The 20,115-nt window shown below is 38.0% G+C and overlaps 1 protein-coding gene across 1 annotated transcript in view; it reads right to left on the minus strand.

The window, feature by feature from the left end:
- TOMM70 (translocase of outer mitochondrial membrane 70) overlaps nucleotides 1-20,115 on the minus strand; it is a 23,234-nt gene continuing 3,119 nt past the window's right edge. The window contains exons 2-12 of the mRNA XM_075514038.1: nucleotides 13,933-14,106; nucleotides 12,533-12,659; nucleotides 9,336-9,445; nucleotides 7,320-7,468; nucleotides 5,942-6,149; nucleotides 5,205-5,339; nucleotides 3,899-4,006; nucleotides 3,056-3,172; nucleotides 2,097-2,194; nucleotides 1,448-1,570; nucleotides 1-449 (exon numbers count right to left, since the gene is read on the minus strand). Of these exons, the coding sequence (XP_075370153.1) occupies nucleotides 296-449; nucleotides 1,448-1,570; nucleotides 2,097-2,194; nucleotides 3,056-3,172; nucleotides 3,899-4,006; nucleotides 5,205-5,339; nucleotides 5,942-6,149; nucleotides 7,320-7,468; nucleotides 9,336-9,445; nucleotides 12,533-12,659; nucleotides 13,933-14,106 (1,503 nt within the window). The 3' untranslated portion in view covers nucleotides 1-295. The remainder of the gene's footprint in view (nucleotides 450-1,447; nucleotides 1,571-2,096; nucleotides 2,195-3,055; nucleotides 3,173-3,898; nucleotides 4,007-5,204; nucleotides 5,340-5,941; nucleotides 6,150-7,319; nucleotides 7,469-9,335; nucleotides 9,446-12,532; nucleotides 12,660-13,932; nucleotides 14,107-20,115) is intronic.

Here is a 20,115-nt window from a genome sequence, read left to right on the forward strand (position 1 = left end):
AACCAGTGTGAAGTTTTTATTTGCATGGCCAAAATATCTTCCTTTTGTTCCCCTGCAATTTTATTTCCCTTAACACGCTTTAAGGTTTTTGCTGCAGAAGGAACAAGATGCAACACTGCATACTTCCTTGAACAACCACTCCCACAACACCTAAACATTTAACAGATGTAGCAAATGACAACACCACGAACGGGAAAAAACTAAGTTCCACCATTCAACATGGTCTGCAACAGCGTCTTTAGGGCTGGCTGAAGTGGGCAACCTCACTTTAGAAGGTCATTTCTTCCTCGTTTCTTTACAGTGTTGGTGGTTTCAATCCATACTTCTTTGCAACTTCTGTCTGGGCATAGGCAGCATCACAGAGTGAGTAGAGGTGGGCCATCTCCATTTCAGATTTGGCTAGGTTGATAGCTTTGTTGAACATTTCAATGGCTTTATCCAGATTACCTCTGAAATATACCAAAATGTAGTCCAATTAAGACTGGCACAGCAATCTTTTCATCTCTACAGCATCTTTTTTCCTTCAGGACTTACACTCTCCACTACTAACAGCTTAAAAGGACTACAGGAGGAACCACCACAAGAACTTGCAATGACGATGAGAAAACTGAGAAAAGTTGTTACCAGGCCTAAGCAACTAGGATAGCTGTTAAACAGCCTTCCTCTTGACAGCCCCCATGGGTGGTAGCGGGGGATAAAATGTTCTCCACAGGACACCAAGTTTACTACAAAAGATAATGCTGGGACAACTAAATGAACTCTCATCTTCCTTGAAAAGAGTTTGCATACTTAAGAGGAAAACTAGCACAAACAAGAGCTCACATTATTTAAATAGGAAACGCTTGCAAAATTTCTCACGGCAACAGTTTAATTGTCCTTTTGATGGCTAGACATGTAAAAAAAGACTCAACTATACTCTGAGCTACACCCCAAACTTTTGCACAACTGTAATACAATGCACTGATACAGAATAGCGCATCAGTCTTTCCTCTTTACCTTGAGAACTCGCAAACTGCAGTCTTGTTGGAAGTAAACCCAAATTGTCAGGCTTGAGAGTATAGCTCAGGATCCTCAGTACAAATAGTCCACTAAGATATGTTTAAGGACTACATTAGATACACAGGAAGCCTACTAATGATTAAGGAAGTAACTTTAAATGCAGAAGGGATGTATTTAAACATACACAGACTCATCTGCATGTTGTTCGGTAAGTATGACATTGGTGAACACAGGAACTTGTCAGATAATAAAGCAGAATTATGCCATAGAGAAAGGAAGGCTTTACCTGAGAGTTACAGAACAGAAATCAGGACTTCAGGTAAGAGCTGGCCTTGCACAGCACTGGGGAGAAGATCTTAAGAAAGACTTAAGATCCATAAGGAAATCTAAAGAACTACTGTAATTTCAAAAGTAACCGAGAACTCTTAACACTGCAATTCAACATTACCTTTGCACTTCAATCGTTCCCATGGTTTCATATGCAAAATCACATTTGTTATCAATTTCAATGGCCTTGCTTATGAGTTCTAACCCTTTGTCTAAATCTTGCTTCCACTGGAGCTGAAGTAAACTAGAAGAGAAAGGAAATTTAGAACAAACTTCACATACTCCTCTCAAAACCCTGATCACATAAGACAACAACAACAAAAAAATCCCAAATGTATTTAATTCCTACTGCAGGGTAGACAGTAACTTCATGGCTTTTAAAAACACGTTTGTGAAAGTCGCTTTCAATAAGCCAGGTTACCAGTTTAATGCCTCTAGAGAAAGGTAAATGCCTCCCAAGAAGATTTGTTACAAGTTGTTTTATGAAAGAGAAAACTTCAGCACAAAGCTGAAATTAAGACAGGGCTAAAGGAAAAGTCAGATATACTTCAAGCAGATACTCAATTAGGAATGAATACTAATGAAACTTTCCTGAAACTTATTTACAGTTTAGTCAAGAGAAACTGCAGAAATACATTTAACAGCACTAAGATGTTTTCACAAAGTTATTTCTCCTGGCTAAACTTCTAAACACAAACATTCAATTCAGGTTGATTCATCTAAATACGCCAACTGCCCTTGACCAAAAGGATCGCAAACTCAATACATACCCTTTATGAACATATGTGGTGGCATTGTCTGGCTCAAGGTCAATGCATTTATCATACATTTCATCAGCCTTGCCAAACTGCTGTTGATCAGTTAGTGCCTGCATCAAGAGAAACCTGAATGTCAATATGCAACCAAAACATGCACTCTGCACTAGGCTAATTCTAACTAAAACCATATTGATGATGCGAGATTGGATATAGCTCTCTTATCGCGTACAGCAGACCAGGCACATCAGTTACCAGAGTTAAGTTTCAAAACTGAGATGTTGTAGAAGAAAGCTGCTAGGCTTTAAGTGCACAAATTATGGATCACAGTACCATCTGTAATGGGAGATCCACAAGCAACATGCTAAGTGTACTGCAAGTAAAAACCATTCTAAAAGTCTGTACCTGCAAGTCTCAACTTCTTCCTTTTACAAATACACTTCTTTCAAAAGGAAATGCATCCATATTGCCTACCTACTTAAAATCAGGACATCCCACACTTCGTACTAGAACCAGCAGTACGTTTTCTTAGAGAAGAAATTACAGTCTCTGTTACAAGTGTACTCTGAACATCTGTACGGAACTCTGCTTGACCAGTACGTGTCATTTGTAGCAGAATGAAACTGTTACCCTAGTTCCACACATTTAACTCCTAAATTACCTAGATAATCCCTGAGATCCATCAAGTGAGATGCCACACACATGCAGGAATTCAAGGGGAAGTGTATGCCAGACCTCTGTCTCCTAATAACCACCCTTGACTCTCATCACTTATATTCTGCTCCAGCAATTCCCCCTCTACTTCCTCTACCCCAGAACACTCATACCCATAAATTCAGGTAGCTTATTAAAGACAGTATGTGTTATCTCAGAACTTATTCTGAAAAATCTTCATATATTATTTGAAGAAATGTTATCCAAGATAAAAGGTGCAAGAGAACGCAGCATTTTCTTTAAGATAGAGAAAAATGTACCTGAGCATAGAGTGCATAGCCTTCCGCACACTTTGGAAATTTTTTTATGACATCTTCAAAGCCTTTCATGGCTACTTGCACAGGCAAAGGATTATTTCCTGTATAAGCCTGGCGATACTATTCAAGAAAGAAAAACAAAACAAACAAAAAAAAAAAGGGAAAAATGAAACAACACCACAAAAAAAAAAGGCTCATCAGACCTCTACCCACTTCCCCAAGAGATGCATGCATCATAACAATTACAAGTTGCAGGTGGTGACGTGCCTGTACATCCTACCAAATCTGTTTTTAGGAACCTACTATGTGTCCAAGTCTCTGGTAGAGTGGACTTGGAGAGGAGAAAGGGTGGAAGAAGGAAGCCACAAGGCCTGATAGTTGCCAATCACCTCCCTCTATTTCAAAAGCCTAGAAATTCCAAGCCTAAAATTCCTCCTTGTTCACACCATGTAAAGCTGTCCTCAGAAGAGTCCTGCATGGAGAGGCACTGTACTAGCTTGAAATAGTTTGTTTCCAATTTCTTGAAGGTGACTTTTCCACAACATTAAAGCTTTATTTAAATCAATTTTATGTGATACAGTTAGAGTGAAGATTTATGTTCCTCTACCACAAAACAGAAAATATGACATACTGTTTGAACAACGAACATTTCAAAATGAAAGCAGCAAACCCTTACTCCAACTGAAAAACCTGTTGCATTATCTTTTAATAATAAGGTAAAGAAATAATGACATGTTTGCTGCCCTACTTTTCCATTAAATTGGAATAAAACAGAGAAACACAATATGTTTTCCAGAACTTTTTAAAAAGAAAAAGCACCCAGATAAACACCAGCGTGTTACCTACCAGAGCGAAACATTTCTGTGCTTGAGCCAAGGCAGAATCGGGTCGCAATCGGATACATTCATCAAAGTCTTCCACAGCCTCTTCAATTTGGTCAAGCAGGATTTTCAGCTAGCCGGAATGAAAGAAAATCCTATTTCTGTATTTAATCTGTGCTTCAGACACTTAAGTGATAATTCAATTAGTGTCAGTTACTCATATCATCTCCAGTTCAGTTTCAGAACTGCCTAGAAACCTAGAAAACCCATGACTAAAAGTCACTGCCATAAAATAACAAAGCCACCAGTGAAACTTTGGCTTCACACACAAAAAGGCAATGTCCATGTGTAGGGATTGAGAATGCTTGCATTTTAGACTGTTGCCATTACTGCTTTAGCATTATGTCCAGTCTCCAAAACTATGCCGTATTTTCTCATGTCGCTTTGCCTCGCTGTAGTTAATGCCTGTGGACTATTTGGATGTCGAAACATTTTGGCTTTCCCAGTTTGCATTTCAACACTTTGGGTTTTTTGGGTTTGGTTGGGGTTTTTTTTGACAGTCTCATTCCTCCACAAGAGTGGAGCTCACTTCATCATTCTCTTACTTTACTGTGAGGCTACTGTAAAACACTGATTTTCAATCCGCAGAAAACTTTCATTCCCTTCAATCAACACATAACACCATTCTTATTTTTGAGCACTAAAGAGATCTAATCAATTCAAGGAGAGAGGCACTTGATCCGTGGAAGTCTTCCTTACAAATACGACTTAGTACGTATGCATATGGTAGCGTTTCCTTTATTCTTCCAGCACCTTTTATATTACAGTTCTGTGGAAGCAGGCCTCTCTAGGTCTAGATATTAGTCAAGGACACAGCAGCGTCACAAGCCAGAGAGGGATGAGCTGAACAGATGCAAGTCTAGGCTCCAGTGCTGCAGATGCTGAGTTATCAGGAACACATTACAGCCACTGTAACAAAGCTTCCTTCTATGCAGATGCTGCTCTGCTGTATCAGGCCCCTTCACAGAGCAGCTTATATCTGCTGTAAACGTATATAAGCCCTAGTACTTTTAAGTCAGAGTTTGTATTGATAGAGGGCTGAACCTCTGTCGCTCTGCATTTTCCTATAGCTACAGAAATAAACTGCTCCTGCCTGACCTGAACCTGCAAATTAGACTGTGTGTTTATTCCGCAGCAGTTCCAAATTAGGAGTTCCTGTTTTTCTGCCACAAACAGTATAAAGTGTCTCCAATGATGTACTGATCTTTATTTTTCTTTTAGTATATACTGAAATATTTAAGTATTGGGACAAAATCTCTAATGTTTCTTACTTGTCCTCGATGGTGGTAAACATCTGCATTCTGAGGATCAATGTCAGCAGCCATGTTGAAGTCTTGAGTGGACAGCACAGGTTGCTGCTGCTGCATATACATACTTCCTCGTTTGATCAGAGCATTAGCTCGGAGCTGTAAAAAAAGTTCAAAGAAGCATTAGCCACTCCAACATTCCTCCAGATTTAAGGCTTTATTACAATTACAGTAAATTTTTCATTTGACTAGTTTCTCCCACTGACAGATTTAATTCATTCTAAGCAGGAATACATTTCATATTGACTCTAAATGAATCAACTCCCTTGCTTAATTTCAAATATATCAGCCTATGCTTCCATTTCAGTGGATTTTCAACCCCCCAAAAATCCTTTATAAGACAGGTTCCCCATGCTTACAAATACATCAACATTTTTTGAAGCAGTTCAATATGCAAGTACAATTAATATTTTTCTCTTATCTATGAACTAATTTTTCAGATTGGATAAGCCTCCAATTCGTTCAACTTCCTCTGTTCTTTAGTTTGTACTACTTAGCACAGCTGCCTCAAAAATCAACAAGCCCTTGAAAAAAAAAAATTTGTCAGGAATAAAAAGACAAAACAGTAAATAAACCAGAACACTCCCATTGAAGTATCTGAAAACTTGGAAAAACAACTTCTTGAAGTATACTGCAAGTTTATCATCTAACTTCTACGTTTTCTCAACCCAAACTACAATCCAGCTGTGACAGATTCTTACCTTCACATTTGCATCTTCCATGCTGATGACCTGATCCAGGTCTGGTTTGGCAGCATTTGCATTGCCAATAAGTAAGTAGAAAGTAGCTCTCAGAAGCAAAGCTTCTGCCATGTATTTTCCCTTTGCTTCAATTTCTTTTGTGCTTTCACTGATAATTTTGTCATAGTTCTCTTCTTCCATATATTGTTTTGCTCTCAAATAGCCAGAGCTGTAAATGATGTAAGAACAGTCGTCGTATATATACATGCATTCACTGAACACAGCAATTTCAATTCATATTTTTCATTAAATCATAACAAATATTAACTTTTGCTATACTCAGTTACAACACCACCATAATAAGTAAAGTTACAAATATTCCTGGACAGAGCCATCATAGACTGAAAACAACTTAGACACAGGATGGCCAAATTACATTGGAAATAACGAAGAAAAATGTTTTAAAGCTCTTGAACTTGAGCTTCATTTGTCTCTTGAAATTTTTTTTTTCACATTAAGGACAGCAATAATCCCTGCCTTAAAACAAGAGGGCTGGGATGGAATTCCAGGTCAGAAAAGTGAAGTATTAAACCTAGCAATGTGCAGTTTATACGTGGAAGAAAGGATTTCACAGCAAAAATTACAGTAAGCACTGCCTCGTCCACAGCTAAGTGTCCTGGATTCAGTGAATCTGCCTGCAGATCAGAACATTCTATCTTACTTTAAAAAAAAAAAAAATTCATAACGCTGTTTGCAATGGTTTCCATACTGACAGCAGTAGTATCTTCCAAAAATAAACTGGAAAGCAGCATAGTAAGTTAAAGCACCATTCATGTGGTGCTCAAGCTCCACCGAAAAAAAGAAAAAGCTCGAGCTTTTCTTTTTCAACAAACCTCTCATTTGTGTGCAATTTGATTCCAGAAAGATAACACATCCTTTCAGCCTCAGTTGCTGTAAATTCATAGTTTTCATTAACAAAGACCCTTTTCCTAGCTTGTCTTCTCTCTCCAATCCAAAGACTAACTTACTATCTTCCTTGGAAACTGTCCTTCAGTATAACACATTCCTTTCTCCAGAAGCATCATCCAGCACTCTCCAGTCCTCCCATCTCCTAAGATTTACTATTATACTGTAGTAAATATTCAGCATAACTTCCCAATCTCATTGTCCTTCCTCTGTTTAGTGGATCGAAGCCACCTACAGTTTGGAACTAGCCAGTCAGCTTTCATAAAAGTTTCATTTTTAATACTGATCTCATTTCATAGGCTCATTTTATTACCACAGGATTTCCCATGCCAAGTACTATAAGAACAGCAGCAAGTTACACTGAGCGGAATGTCAAAATCACTAAAAACTTCATTCCAATACCAAACAATTCCCAACTGTACTGTACACTCACTTTTCTTTTACTTCAGAAGCCTCTCCCTCCTTATCCTTATCTTCATCTGATTTCTCACCCTTAAGCAAAGGTTGGGAGATTATATCATCTGTGAAAGAACTGAAGTAGGATTTAATGAACTGTGGTGAGGGCATCAGAGGCTCACGATTCTGAAACAGAGAAATGTAATTTCAAGTCATTAGATGGTAAGATCAGATGGTAAATATGGAAATGGATAAACAAATGTGATTATAAAAAAATTCATTCATGAAAGAACCAATGTATAACTTTCCACTATCTCATTTGATAGTCTGATATTTTTGATTTGACAGTTCGACATTTAGGGATTATTTAAGCTTCAGATCACAACACAATATCCATCACGGGTAGAAATAAAGTGAAGATATTCAAGAGAGGAGGGAGATAGTATCTTTCTGCCTGTGTGGCTAGAAATGAGGACTCTTAGGATATCATAAGACATCGGATAGATGTACTAAAGCAGTATGTGTGCACATAAATTGGGTGAAAAATGCAAGCTAGCACTTTAAGCATGAGCCTAAATTCAAGCAGATTCTGAATAGCACTTTGCCCTTTTCTCCACCTTGTCCAAGAGAAGCTGCTGTCTATTGTTACAATGAAGACTAATGAGGCAATATCCTAATTCTACGTGGAGCTTGGCCCCGATACCACACATTTTACTTGAAGTCCCAGAAGTAACACCTCTCAGGTACAAAATCCTTTCTACAGCCAAAAAATATTTCTTGCTTAAAATGAACACTGCACACAAGAATTACAATTCAGTCTCTCCTGCAAGAAAAGTCTGAATGCACTCTTCTGAATTTCTCTATGAAGTCCTATCGTAATACTGCCTATTTGAAGCACACCTATTTTATGATGCTACCACGACCACGCTAATAGCACGATTCATTTTTGTTACCTCGACATCATACATTTATGTGAGTTTCTATAGGAAAGAAATTCAGCATCTCAAAACCAACATAGATTTCAATACTTCAACCATTGCCACAAAAACCAAGCAAGAATGTTTTAATAACAAGTAAGAATGTTTTAATCCCTGTCCCAACTTTTTTGTAAACCTATAGCCACTTAAAATGACTGCTCCTGGCTAACCCTATACTTCCATAGTTCTATTTCTGCAGTTTCTAAACATTAATGCAAAGACGTCTCAGTGCCAAAATAGAAAAGTACAAGTATGATCTCCTATTTACAGAAATGAAACAGAAACAGCCTGAGACTGAATGTCACAAGTAATTCATGGTAGTTAGTAGACGAAGGCGTATTTCTCAAGAGAGAATCAGGAAGCTTGACCACTAATAAAAAGATGTGACTTTGCACTGCATCATTTTTTTCTTAAGCAATGCTTTTTTGCTTTTCTTTTTTTTTTTTTTTAAAAAAACCCAACCTTAAAACAGCATTATTTTGCCACTTTCTAAAACACAAGAATTCTGCTGTCAACTTAAATCTTTCCTACATGAAATTTCTATTTCTAAAACCAAGAATAACCCAGGGGAAAAGCTGTCAATCATCATTCTTCTCATTTTAGGCTATTCATTACATATGGAACCAACATTTTTATGCATTTTCAATTATCATTTATAAACCTTCCTATCTCAACGTACATATCTAACTCAACCACCTGATCTGCAACTGAACATTTGGCTACTGCTGTTCCAACGTATCTTGTTTCCATTATGTTGCAAGTCCAGAAAAGCCCCATGTAAGGCAGCACACCAAGTTAGGTGTCTTCTGAATGTCACAATCAGTTTGATTATTACAGGGAAACAATTGTTAGAAATAGGCCTCTCTTCCCTACTGAGGTTTCAAGAAGTTTGGACAGGTCCCAAAGAAAAACATCGGTACAATAGTAGCTTTGTACAAAACTGTTCATGTCGAATATTACACCTCAGCAGATGAAGACAGTGACTTGCTTACAACAATTGACAGAATGCCAACAATCAACATTTCAACAACCAGTCAGGTGAAATCAGAATTTGTCAGCAATATCACAAGTCCTACCTTGTATTTCTCTTTGGCCTTTTCTTTTCCAAGGAGTTTAAGAACTTTATCAGCTAATAACATACTTTGCTGGTTTTGGAAGGCTTCTAAAATGCAGACTGCAGTGACATCTAGGAAACAATATACAAAAGTGAGATTAAAGACAAATTCTGATAGTCACTGGAGTACACTAAAATGTGCCACTATTACAATGAGTCACTGTCAAACTAATACACGTCCTATTCGAAGGTAAAAGCCTCTGTTTCCAGTTTGCTGTATTTACCATGTTTTCCAAGATACAAATTTGTATCCAAAATGATCTCTTTGTGATAAAAGGACTTCATGACAGTGAATGAAAGAAATCATATTTATTTTTATCTTCATGTTTTTATCTAGAGACAAACACACTTAGATGAACAGTGAAAATGTGTATCTCCAGTAGGTGCTTCCAACATTTTTAAACTTTAGGCATAGTAATTATGTTCATATTATATTTGCACTAAAAGTGTTAACACAGCTTCTCTTCTGGGACTGGTCCTAATTTTCTACTTCTAAAATTCACATTCAGCCCAATCACATCTTGCTTCTTCCTCAGTTTAAGAAATCTTCCCATATTATCTCTCAAATTTTTCTGCTCACCTCTGTGACTTTGGAATGGAGCAAGTTTAAAGAGAAATAGCTTGCTGGCCTATTTAAAGTGCTAGCCCATATCACACCACTTTCATTCATGCACAGAGCCTCTGCAAATGTTAACCCATTGCTCCCTGAACCACACTTTGCAGTGTGAAATGCACTCTTATGGTACATTATCATTATTTCTCTGGATCCTCTAGTTAACGTAATACTACCACTGATTTTTCCTATTTAATTTTCACTTAAACATCAGCAAAGATGAACAGAGTTTGGACTTGAAATTCAAACAGTGTATTGTTTGAATACACTTGAAAAGCAAGTGTCTTACTCCGGAGCTTAAGTATAGTTTCTGTAATTCTACACCCTATAGATACTATTATGCCATCATTTATACAGAAACTCCCCACAACTCTAGCATGGTCAAGAAGCACATCAGAGTCCCTGGGAAAACACACTACACCCAGAAGGAGCATGAAAGATAGCGTGCTATCTGGTAAAGTTATACTGTACTATACCACCTTAGCAGACATGCTTTGCCCAAAGCAGGCAGCTATAAATTAGTGCCCGGACTTGGGTGAGGCAGCAACGTCTTCCCAAATGATACTACCAGGGGTCATTGGAGGGGGTTTTTGCTGGTGGTGGTGGGGGTTTTTTGAGTTTGTTTGGTTTTGCTTTCCTCCACTACATGGACATACCCTACCTTCCAGGGATTTTACTGGCCACACATGGTTGGCAGGTAAAAGCAGTATTGTATTAGAAAACCGGTGGAGTTCAGAAAAAGCAGATAATTTTCAAATCTGAAAAAACTGCAAGCTAAAAATCAAACACAAATCAAGGTTGAAAATAATTGCTACAAACGTTACTGCTACTAACATTAAAAAGGAGTTATGTTTAAAAGCTATCCTACTACAGCAGGGACACTTGATCTTTCTTGGGGCTTTTATAATCTGTCAGTTTAGGGCAACTACATAAGGTTTAGATTTTATTATAGCACTCTGGAAGTGCAGCTGTTGGTCAATTAGTGATCGCAAAGGACTACACTAAATGATCTAAGTAGTCCTTTCCTAGTCACTAGGGGCTTACAGGGCCAAAAGGCATTCTGCCAGCAGATAAATAAATAGACAGATAAATAAAATTTCCACATCTTATTTACCTTTTAATTTAGCAGACCTAATTCTTAGCTGTTATACATAATGAAACTAATTTAACAGATTTGCCAGTCAGAGCACTGCCTTATTTTCTGTCCTTCCTCGATAATGAGCACAGCTGAAAATTTCATTTGCCTTTTAATCTTACATCAGCAGGAATGACTTCACTTGATGAAATTTAAATGGGTCCTTCCAAACAGTGTCCCTTAGTTCAAAAGTGCCCTCAGACAACACACCTGACCTGTAGTACTCCTTAATTTTCATGGCTTCTCAGTCACATCTTCCTGAGAGTTCAAAATGTATTCTGTTAGGAATAGTATTTGGAAGGATTTGACACAGTAGTTTCTGCCAAATACATAGTGTTAATATTAAAAAAGGTTTTTTTTAAAATCTGTTCCAATTTTTGTAACAGTTATACACCAGAACAAAATGCTTCTGAAGCTGTTCTCCCTTTAATACCTGCCAAATGCATTTAAATGACTGTAATACTCTTGTTTCTGACCACGTATCTCCACCTGCAAAACCACCTTGGTTTCTGTAGTAGTACCATTCCTCTACAACAAACAGGGAAGAAAGTTTGTTACTGTATGGAAGTAGAATGACTGTTGTCTGGGTTATCCACTCAGCATGTTACATGAATTCTATTCTAAAAAAGTAGGGAGTTTCCTGGAAAAAGAATACCTTGAGTGGCTGCAGTAACATCAATTTCTCAGCAGCTATTTCAGATCTGAACAGATGACAGCTTGAAAAACGGGAAAAGGTTTCTTCTTACAAAAGAAGAAAATATATTTGCAGTAGCTATGAATGGATTTAAATAAATAATTCTGTATTACAGCTCTGGGGCCCCCAACATAAGAAGGACATGGAGCTGTTGGAGCAAGTCCAGAGGAGGGCCATGAAGATGATCAGAGGGCTGGAGCACCTCTCCTATGAAGACAGGCTGAGAGAGTTGGGGTTGTTCAGCCTGGAGAAGAAAAGGCTCTGGGGAGACCTGCAGCCTTCCAATACCTGAAGGGGGCCTACAAGAAAGCTGGAGAGGGACTTTTTACAAGGGCATGTTGTGACAGGACAAGGGGTAATGGCTTTAAACTGAAAGAGGATAGATTTAGATTAGACATTGGGAATAAATTCTTTACTGTGAGGGTGGTGAGGCACTGGAACAGGTTGCCCAGAGAAGCTGTGGATGCCCCATCCCTGGAAGTGTTCAAGGCCAGGTTGGATGGGGCTTTGAGCAACCTGGTCTAGTGGAAGGTGTCCCTGCCCATGGCAGGGGGGTTGGAACTAGATGATCTTTAAGGTCCCTTCCAACCCAAACCATTCTATGATTCTATGATTACTGTAGTTACAGAAGTAAAAACAAAACAATCCCAGAAGTTATCCTCTCCAAAGCACCTGAGCTAATTCCACTTTTAAGTATACACATCAAGAGATACTCACCTTCTAAACATTCCTTCTTATTGTCTAGCTTCTCATGAGCTTTTGCGCGTCTGAAGAGAGCTTTTACATATTTAGGATTAAGCTCAACAGCCTTTGTGCAGTCTTGTGCCACTTCTGTCCATTTTTGCTGTGGGTAGAAAACAACACGATGAAAGAGGCCCTACTCAGCTGCATTGTATTAGCTTGCCACTACCAACTCCAGGGTCATGCCCACCTAACAGTAGCTGCAGTTCCCAGGGCTCTGGTTCTACCTGCTTGCTTCTATTTCTGCAAGTTTCTCAGTAAGAAACTGCCAGGCACCACTGGAAGCCACCTGCACCAGAAGAGCCACAAAACAGAAAAGGAATTCCTACAGAAAAATGAAACCAGACAGTTGTACAAAGCATACAGGAGAAGATGATGAGTTGATGCAAAGATGCTTGCAGGAGGTAACATTGGGACTGAAAGACTGGTACAAAACAAACAGAAGAAAAAAAGATGAAAACATAATGAAAACCAACAAACAAGTTTAACAAAGTGCTAAAACACTTTAAAAAAAATTGTTATTTCAATTTACTATGCTGTTACTACAAAGGGTGATAAATGAATATGTAGGAGTGGAGCTGGTCAAGGGTATTAAGAACTAAAAATCCATTTATCTGCAAAACTGATTATCAAAACAGGCTTTTCTAGTAACTGAAAAAGAGGAACCATATACATTTGGGATTCATTATGGCATGAATTAGTGTTATAAGTAGTATTTGATTAGACAAGAACTGTTTTCTGTCTCCTCTAACTTTCAAGACTAGATTAATCACACAGTCTCTCACTTGATACTTCAGACTGTACAAAGCCAATTTTTCCACTCCTTTATACAACTCACCAACTTGACCTCATAAGCAAATCTATTGATACTATAATAAACAACACTGGTTGACTTCTAAAACTAATATCAAGTATACTCAGCTATCAAGTAAACGTAACTTCCACATGTGCAAAATTTAGGTCTTGGGCTTTATTATGATTACTGTGATTTTTTTTGTTTAATTTTTGAAGTAGCATCCTTCTAAAATATTCAGCCTTTCACCTAACAGTTAAAGAAACACTCTAACAGAGAGAAGGAAAGTTAACATATATACAAGAAAAGTGTTCCAGAGGATAAGAAATTAAAACCTTGTCTTACAAGAAAGGGACACATAAGAATTACAGAAGACAGACTGAGAACAGTTAACAGAAAATAATTTTATTTATATGTGGAAAAGTATGATGAGCTAGTGAAAAACATCTGCAAGCAACTGCATCTTGTTGTGAAGGCAGCAGATTATCACCACCTGGGATCTTTCAGTGGACAAAAGTGACAAAATACACAATTTATAATGCAAATTTTTAGAATAAACACATAATTATCTTTAATTTCTTACCAGTTGTTCATAGGCAGCAGCTCTATTTTGATAGAAGGTAGAAAGATCAAGGTTTTTCTCAGGAGGGCACAGGCTGATAGCTTCAGTATAACACTGAATAGCTTGCTCATATTTTCCTGCTTTAAAATATTTGTTTCCTTTGTTCTTGGCTGCTTGGGCTCTATCAAGAGGGCTCTGAAAAAGAAAGTGATAGGCCAGGTCAAATAAGAAAAGCATCACCACACGCAAGCTATGCACTTAAGGGCTGATCTTCAAAGATATAAAATGGATGTGGGTGGTAAACTCTAGCCTAGACTTCTGAAAAATCTCACACCTCCCACTTCCTGGAAAAACACAACAGATTTTCTTTTGCAAGTATATCAGATAGGAGACAAACTTTGCAAAATATTCACTACAATAGTATTAAATAATGCAATGATTTCTCTTTGGAAAGCTAAACAGGTTTTAATCTTACGTGACCAGTGATCAGAAGAATCAATGAGATAAGTTATTTCTCCAAAGACTAAATATGTGAAGACAACAAAGCCCTCAAAGCAATTCAAACAGGAAAGTTTTCCACTGAAACACAGATAGCCTGTAAGACCAGACCTGAATCAGGAGACTATGAATGAAATACGGAAAACACTTTGTGGAAAGACCTACTGAGCAAGACGAATAAAACCTGTAAGGAAAAGAAAGCTGTTTCGCCTTCCATACACTAGACAAATCAAATTAACTTCACAACTAACTCCTCTACAGCTTCACACAACCTGCTTCATCCAACCACTAATACAAAGTGCTGGACCATCACGGTCTGTCATTCTTAGCAGAGGATGGAAAACTTTTTAACTGGCCTGTGACCCTGCTAAATGAATCTTTACGTTCTGCACCGCCTGTTGATCATCTGCATTTCTGCAGAAACCAACATTGCTACCTGTAATCCCTAGATTTACAGATCAGTCATCAAATGTTGTGGTTTATACGGAATCAGATGTAAAAAGCCTCTCTTTATCAGAGGGGTATGACCCACATTCAAGAAATACAGAGCTGCAAAAGATCCTAACATTCATCTGGATTTCTGCTCCTCATTCACAGCCTAGCTTCAAGGATCAACATTTTGCGGCAGTTCAGACTAACCTGCCAGACCAAAATGAACAGAGGTATAAGCACACATGCCACCCTACCATCCTCTCTGAGGAGGGAAAGAGTACAAACTAGGGGCAACAATAGCTGCAGGATTCACTGTATCTCACCTGTTGAATCGCACACACTGAAAAGATCATATAGGATTTGCTGGCAATTGTAAATGCTGCTCTTTGACCACACTTCTGCCTCCTCTTCCCCCTCACCCACCACCAGCGTCAAACTACACCCAGGTTGCTGCAAGACAAACTTGAAAGCATCTTCGCATTTCATCAGCCTGTTTCCCTTAATGTCTGGTCATTTCATGCCAGTCTGATCATTCTTAGCATCTAAATGATGTTTAAAACTGAAAACCTGAAGGGAACCCAGGACTTGCTGTACAACCCCTTTTTTAAGGCCTGGTTTCCAATCATAGCATGAGAGAACCAGATAATGGGTGCCAGCCTTATTTCCTACATAAAAATAGGCATCCAAATAGAACAAAAGTATCCTACAGGCACTCTTCTGAGGAGAGACTTACCAGAGAAACCATATAAGGGAGAGAATTTCTTAAATATCCCTATTGCCAGAAAAGCTCTTCTCTCACAGGTCACCAATCACTGGGATTATAGGAAATCAATCTGCACCATCTCCATTGCTCACAGAACAAGATAATCTGCAGGGCTTTTAGATTTTTTTGTTTTTTACAATTTAAATTCAAATTGATAAAAGATTAACTTCACCTCTTTTCGTACAACTCTATGGATACACAAACCAGAATTAGAGCGCAAATATTTTTACTGAGAAACAAGTAACTGTATTTGAAAAGTCGTTTCTTTAAAACTCAACCCAAGTTTGAAAAGGTTACATTTACTTAAAGTATGTCCTAAATTTAGCTCCCAATACAATAACACTTCTCTCTTAGCTAAGGAAAGGGTTATGCATATGCAGCAGGCAAACTTAAATACATGAAAGTCAGCTTGAATTTTTCGTTCTGCATTTCTACAGCAAACCACATTAGAAACGTCCTTGTGAAATAATCTACAAAATTCAGCACTGTTCCAATTTACTTGGTACCAAAAAGAAAAACACAAGATGTGGGCTACGTTGTAATGTTCAGACCTGTGTTCCCAGTATGAAAATTATTTAAAACTGCAGAGATTAAGCCTACACTACAACTAGATTACTACTTTACGATCACTGCCAATTCCTTTAGCCCAAGGATCTATTACCCCAATTTGCGCCTCAGGCTGACCAGTCTGTCTGCTCCATCCTATGCACTTTTGACAGCCCTGCACCGCAGTCCCTGCATAAAGACACATGCTACAGATGAGGACTACTGGATAATATCCAAATGTCAGTGTCAGATGTGGGATAGGAATCGTAACTGCGAGCAAGAAATCTGTCGTTCTGGGGCTGTCACTGGTGCTCTGCTGGTTCTTGGGAAGCATGAAGTCTTCAGACAAGCCTAAGTGCATGCAACAGGGACCAAAAACTTTAGATAGTATTGGCATGATGCCATAGGAAAACCCATTAAAATTATTAACTCTAATAAGAGTAAGCTTTGAATAACAGTAGTAGGACCACAGACCACACAACCAACTATACAGAAATGAATCATCGAATAGATGCTAACTCCATGGTTACTCTCTGCCCCATGCATTGCATGATGCAAGAAATTTGGGGGCAGGGAGTCAGGAGTTAGAGCACAACATGCTATCGTAATAAAGACGGCAATAATGCCCATGGCAAGAAAGAAATAAACTTTTTTTTTTTTGTTTATGCTGCCTTCAACTAGACTCCTAGCTCTTATATGGTTTCTCTCTGCAACCTTAGTCACACTATTCTGCTACAGTCCTCAATATGCACGGAATACACGGTTGAATTGAATGGCTGCCATTTTAAACACAAAGGCTGATAGAGCTCTGCATCATCAATAAGCCCATTCTGATAAGGACTTAGATGAAAAATAGAGTCGCTTAGCATCGCGTACCCATGAAAAATGGATCCCATACAGACTATATAGAAATTGTGCATTAAAAATAACAAAATGTTTTATTTATGTCTTGAAGCCCAAATGGTGATAAAATACAATGCCAAGTTTTAAACTCAACCATTTTTTTAAATAATGATCCTCATGAGATTTATTTTCTTAGCAATCATGAAACTCTTTTACCATAGAAAACATAACAGAAAATAGTGGATTAATTTACAGTTATACCAATTACAATAATTGGTATACAACTGATCAACTTAAGGAATAAAAACCAAACAAAAACAAAAATACAGCTTTTATTTTAATTTTGTGAAATTTTTAAGAATATTCATAACCAATTTCTTTTAAAAAAAACTTAATAATTTCTGTTTTAAGTTATATATTCAACTTAACTAACTGCAGTATAACCTGATGAAGCCAAAAACACTAAAAAGCTAAATCTCATGAGTCTCTTCTTTTGCTTCGGTATGTTTTTGTTGTTTGTTGTTGGGGTTTTTTTGCTGTTGGTGAGGGGGAAAGTTGTGGTTAGGGTTTTTTTTAAAGATATTAAAGAACTCATGTCACATTATATGCTGCAATACCTTTCCCTAATAGCACAAATAAGAATATGAAAATTAATTCTTAACATAAGATCAGTTTTTGAAAGAGTTTGTCAAGCCTTAGATTTAACCCTGACAAAATTTAAGCTGCTGCTTCTCAGCCCTCCAGTCCTTGTCGATTGCTACACTGAAGATGTACACAAACAAGAAACTGATTATGCGAGCAAACTTTATGTACCTCATGCCCAAGTAATCAAAAAACCTCACACCTTCTTCTTCCATCGTCTTACAAATGTAATAATTCTAGACATTATTTTCCAATTTCACTGCTTCTCCTCACCTCACCCACTGCCATTCTATGCGGTGCACTGGACATTTTTTGTCCTAAGGTGAAGGTCCATATAGAGCAAGAAAAACTCTCACAGTTTGTCATCTTCTGGTCAAAGAATCCGTGCAACAAGCAAACGAGCTCAATAAAATGAATGGAAGTTCATAATCAATTATCTGCCAAGGCAGTATAAACAAACAGCTCAGAAGTTATCTGCAGGTACATCTCAGTACTTAGGACCGCTTTCAGCAACTGTTCACTAACAAGTCTTAAAACAGAGTTTAAGCCAAAGGGCACTTGTGTATTTGAGAAGCACTCAGTTATCTAAACAAGCAGATTGCTAACTGTCTAAAGACTAGACAGCACTGACAAAAGTTTCTTAACTGTTACTTTAACCTCAGCAAATGTGCTTTCCTCACAAAATGTTCAGAAACTGCATGTGAACAACAGCAACTTAACAGCAACAGACTGCCAGCTGCGAAAATAATAAAGCTTAGTAATCCCCAGCAATGCCACTATGGTTAAACTAGCAGTTCAGAACTTTACATAGTTGAAGGAGATTGTTTTTTAAAGCAGAACAAGAAATTTGCTGCCAGCCAGTGACAACAGTGATTCACAACAGAAGCACGAGCAGTGAGTTTCAGCATTTTCTTTTGGTTGAAAAGGATTTGCGTGAGCCCATGTGTGACAGATGACATGGAGGAAGACTACTGTTTCAGCCATCTTAATTCATCAACTTGGGGGGGGGGGGGGGGGGAGCAGCCCTGGTCTAGACCTCTTTTTTCCTCTGCGAGTGAGAGGACCCTCTTGATGAGATCAGGTACCAAAAAAAGTGTTGTTTTCTGAATACCTGTTGTTACTGAATCTTTCCTCTTTTTTTGACTAACGTTCATCTTGAGTCTTATCTCAGACCTATACTGAAAGGCATTAACCAAGTATAAATGGCTTTAAGATTCTCCTTAGCACTAAAACTACTATGAGAAAAAGTATGTCCACATGAGCTTAAGATATAAATTGAGTGCAAGCAAGGACATATTATAGTTACAAAAATTAAGCTCAAGTTTACAATACGATTTGTCAGTGCTCTCCATTAGTCACCTTCCTTTTCAATGAGTTTGTCATTCATGCCTACCACAAATAAGTGAGCTGCACGTGAGCTGCCAAGAGTCTAACAATTGTTCTACTGCTATTATACACCCGTTTAAGAGTTTTCTACACCTGTCCACTACAGCTGGCGTGAAACATAGAAGACTTACAGTAGGTTGATAGTGAGATTTATTAGGCAACATGTGCACAGTCAACAGAAATTACTTTTTACATACTTTGTTTAGATCAATTCAGAGTAAGTATCAACATAAGTATATCTAGACAAAGGAGTTTAATTCGTTCATGTACTGATCTAATGTCACAGCAGTGAGATAGGCAACATTCAGCAATTGCTATTAAAATAGATACTGGAAAGAAGCCATACTAGTTGGCTGTTGATCCCAATATGTGGCACCACACAAGCCAAGGAGTTTGGCCACGTTCACCCACCACTGCACTCAGGGACTATATCCAGCTGAGAGGAAAATGTGCAAAGACAGTGAACTACTGTGGACCCAAATGGCTTTGTCTGTAACACACAATGCCACACAGCTGACTAAAAAATTCAAGAATCTCTGCTCGATGCTTCCTCACATAACAAAAACACAGGGTTAGCCTACGAACTCGCTGAAAGAGTTAAGGGGTGAGATTTGGACTATCACAGACTTGCAAAAGGAAGTGATTTCAACTTTAGGAGAAAAAAATACTGAAGTAACCAACACATTACCTCACTGACCAGTGCTTGCTCCTGTCAGACAAGGAGGGTATAAACTTGCTAAGACACTATCATGGAATAAGTAAAAAAAAAAAAAAAAAAAAAACAAAACACCCCACGAATCAACTGGGTATCAACTAATGCAATAAAAGCAAAGCAGTTTACTTCTCCAACACATTTAAGTTATGCAACATTCAGTACAAACCAAGAGAGCATGTAAGAAGCAACTGCTGTTACTGAGTAACTAAAACACATTTCATCTAAATTATAAGAAACAATGACAACTTCTGCAATTAACAGATGCAATTTGACTTCCCGACCTTTGAGTCATTCACAGATGCAGTTTTATCATCAGCACTTAACTGGTCCAATAATACCAGTTTACTGTAGTGTTGAGGAGCTGTGCTTGCAGGAGAAG

This window comes from Mycteria americana, chromosome 1, assembly GCF_035582795.1.
Source record: "Mycteria americana isolate JAX WOST 10 ecotype Jacksonville Zoo and Gardens chromosome 1, USCA_MyAme_1.0, whole genome shotgun sequence".
NCBI classification, from domain to species: domain Eukaryota; kingdom Metazoa; phylum Chordata; class Aves; order Ciconiiformes; family Ciconiidae; genus Mycteria; species Mycteria americana.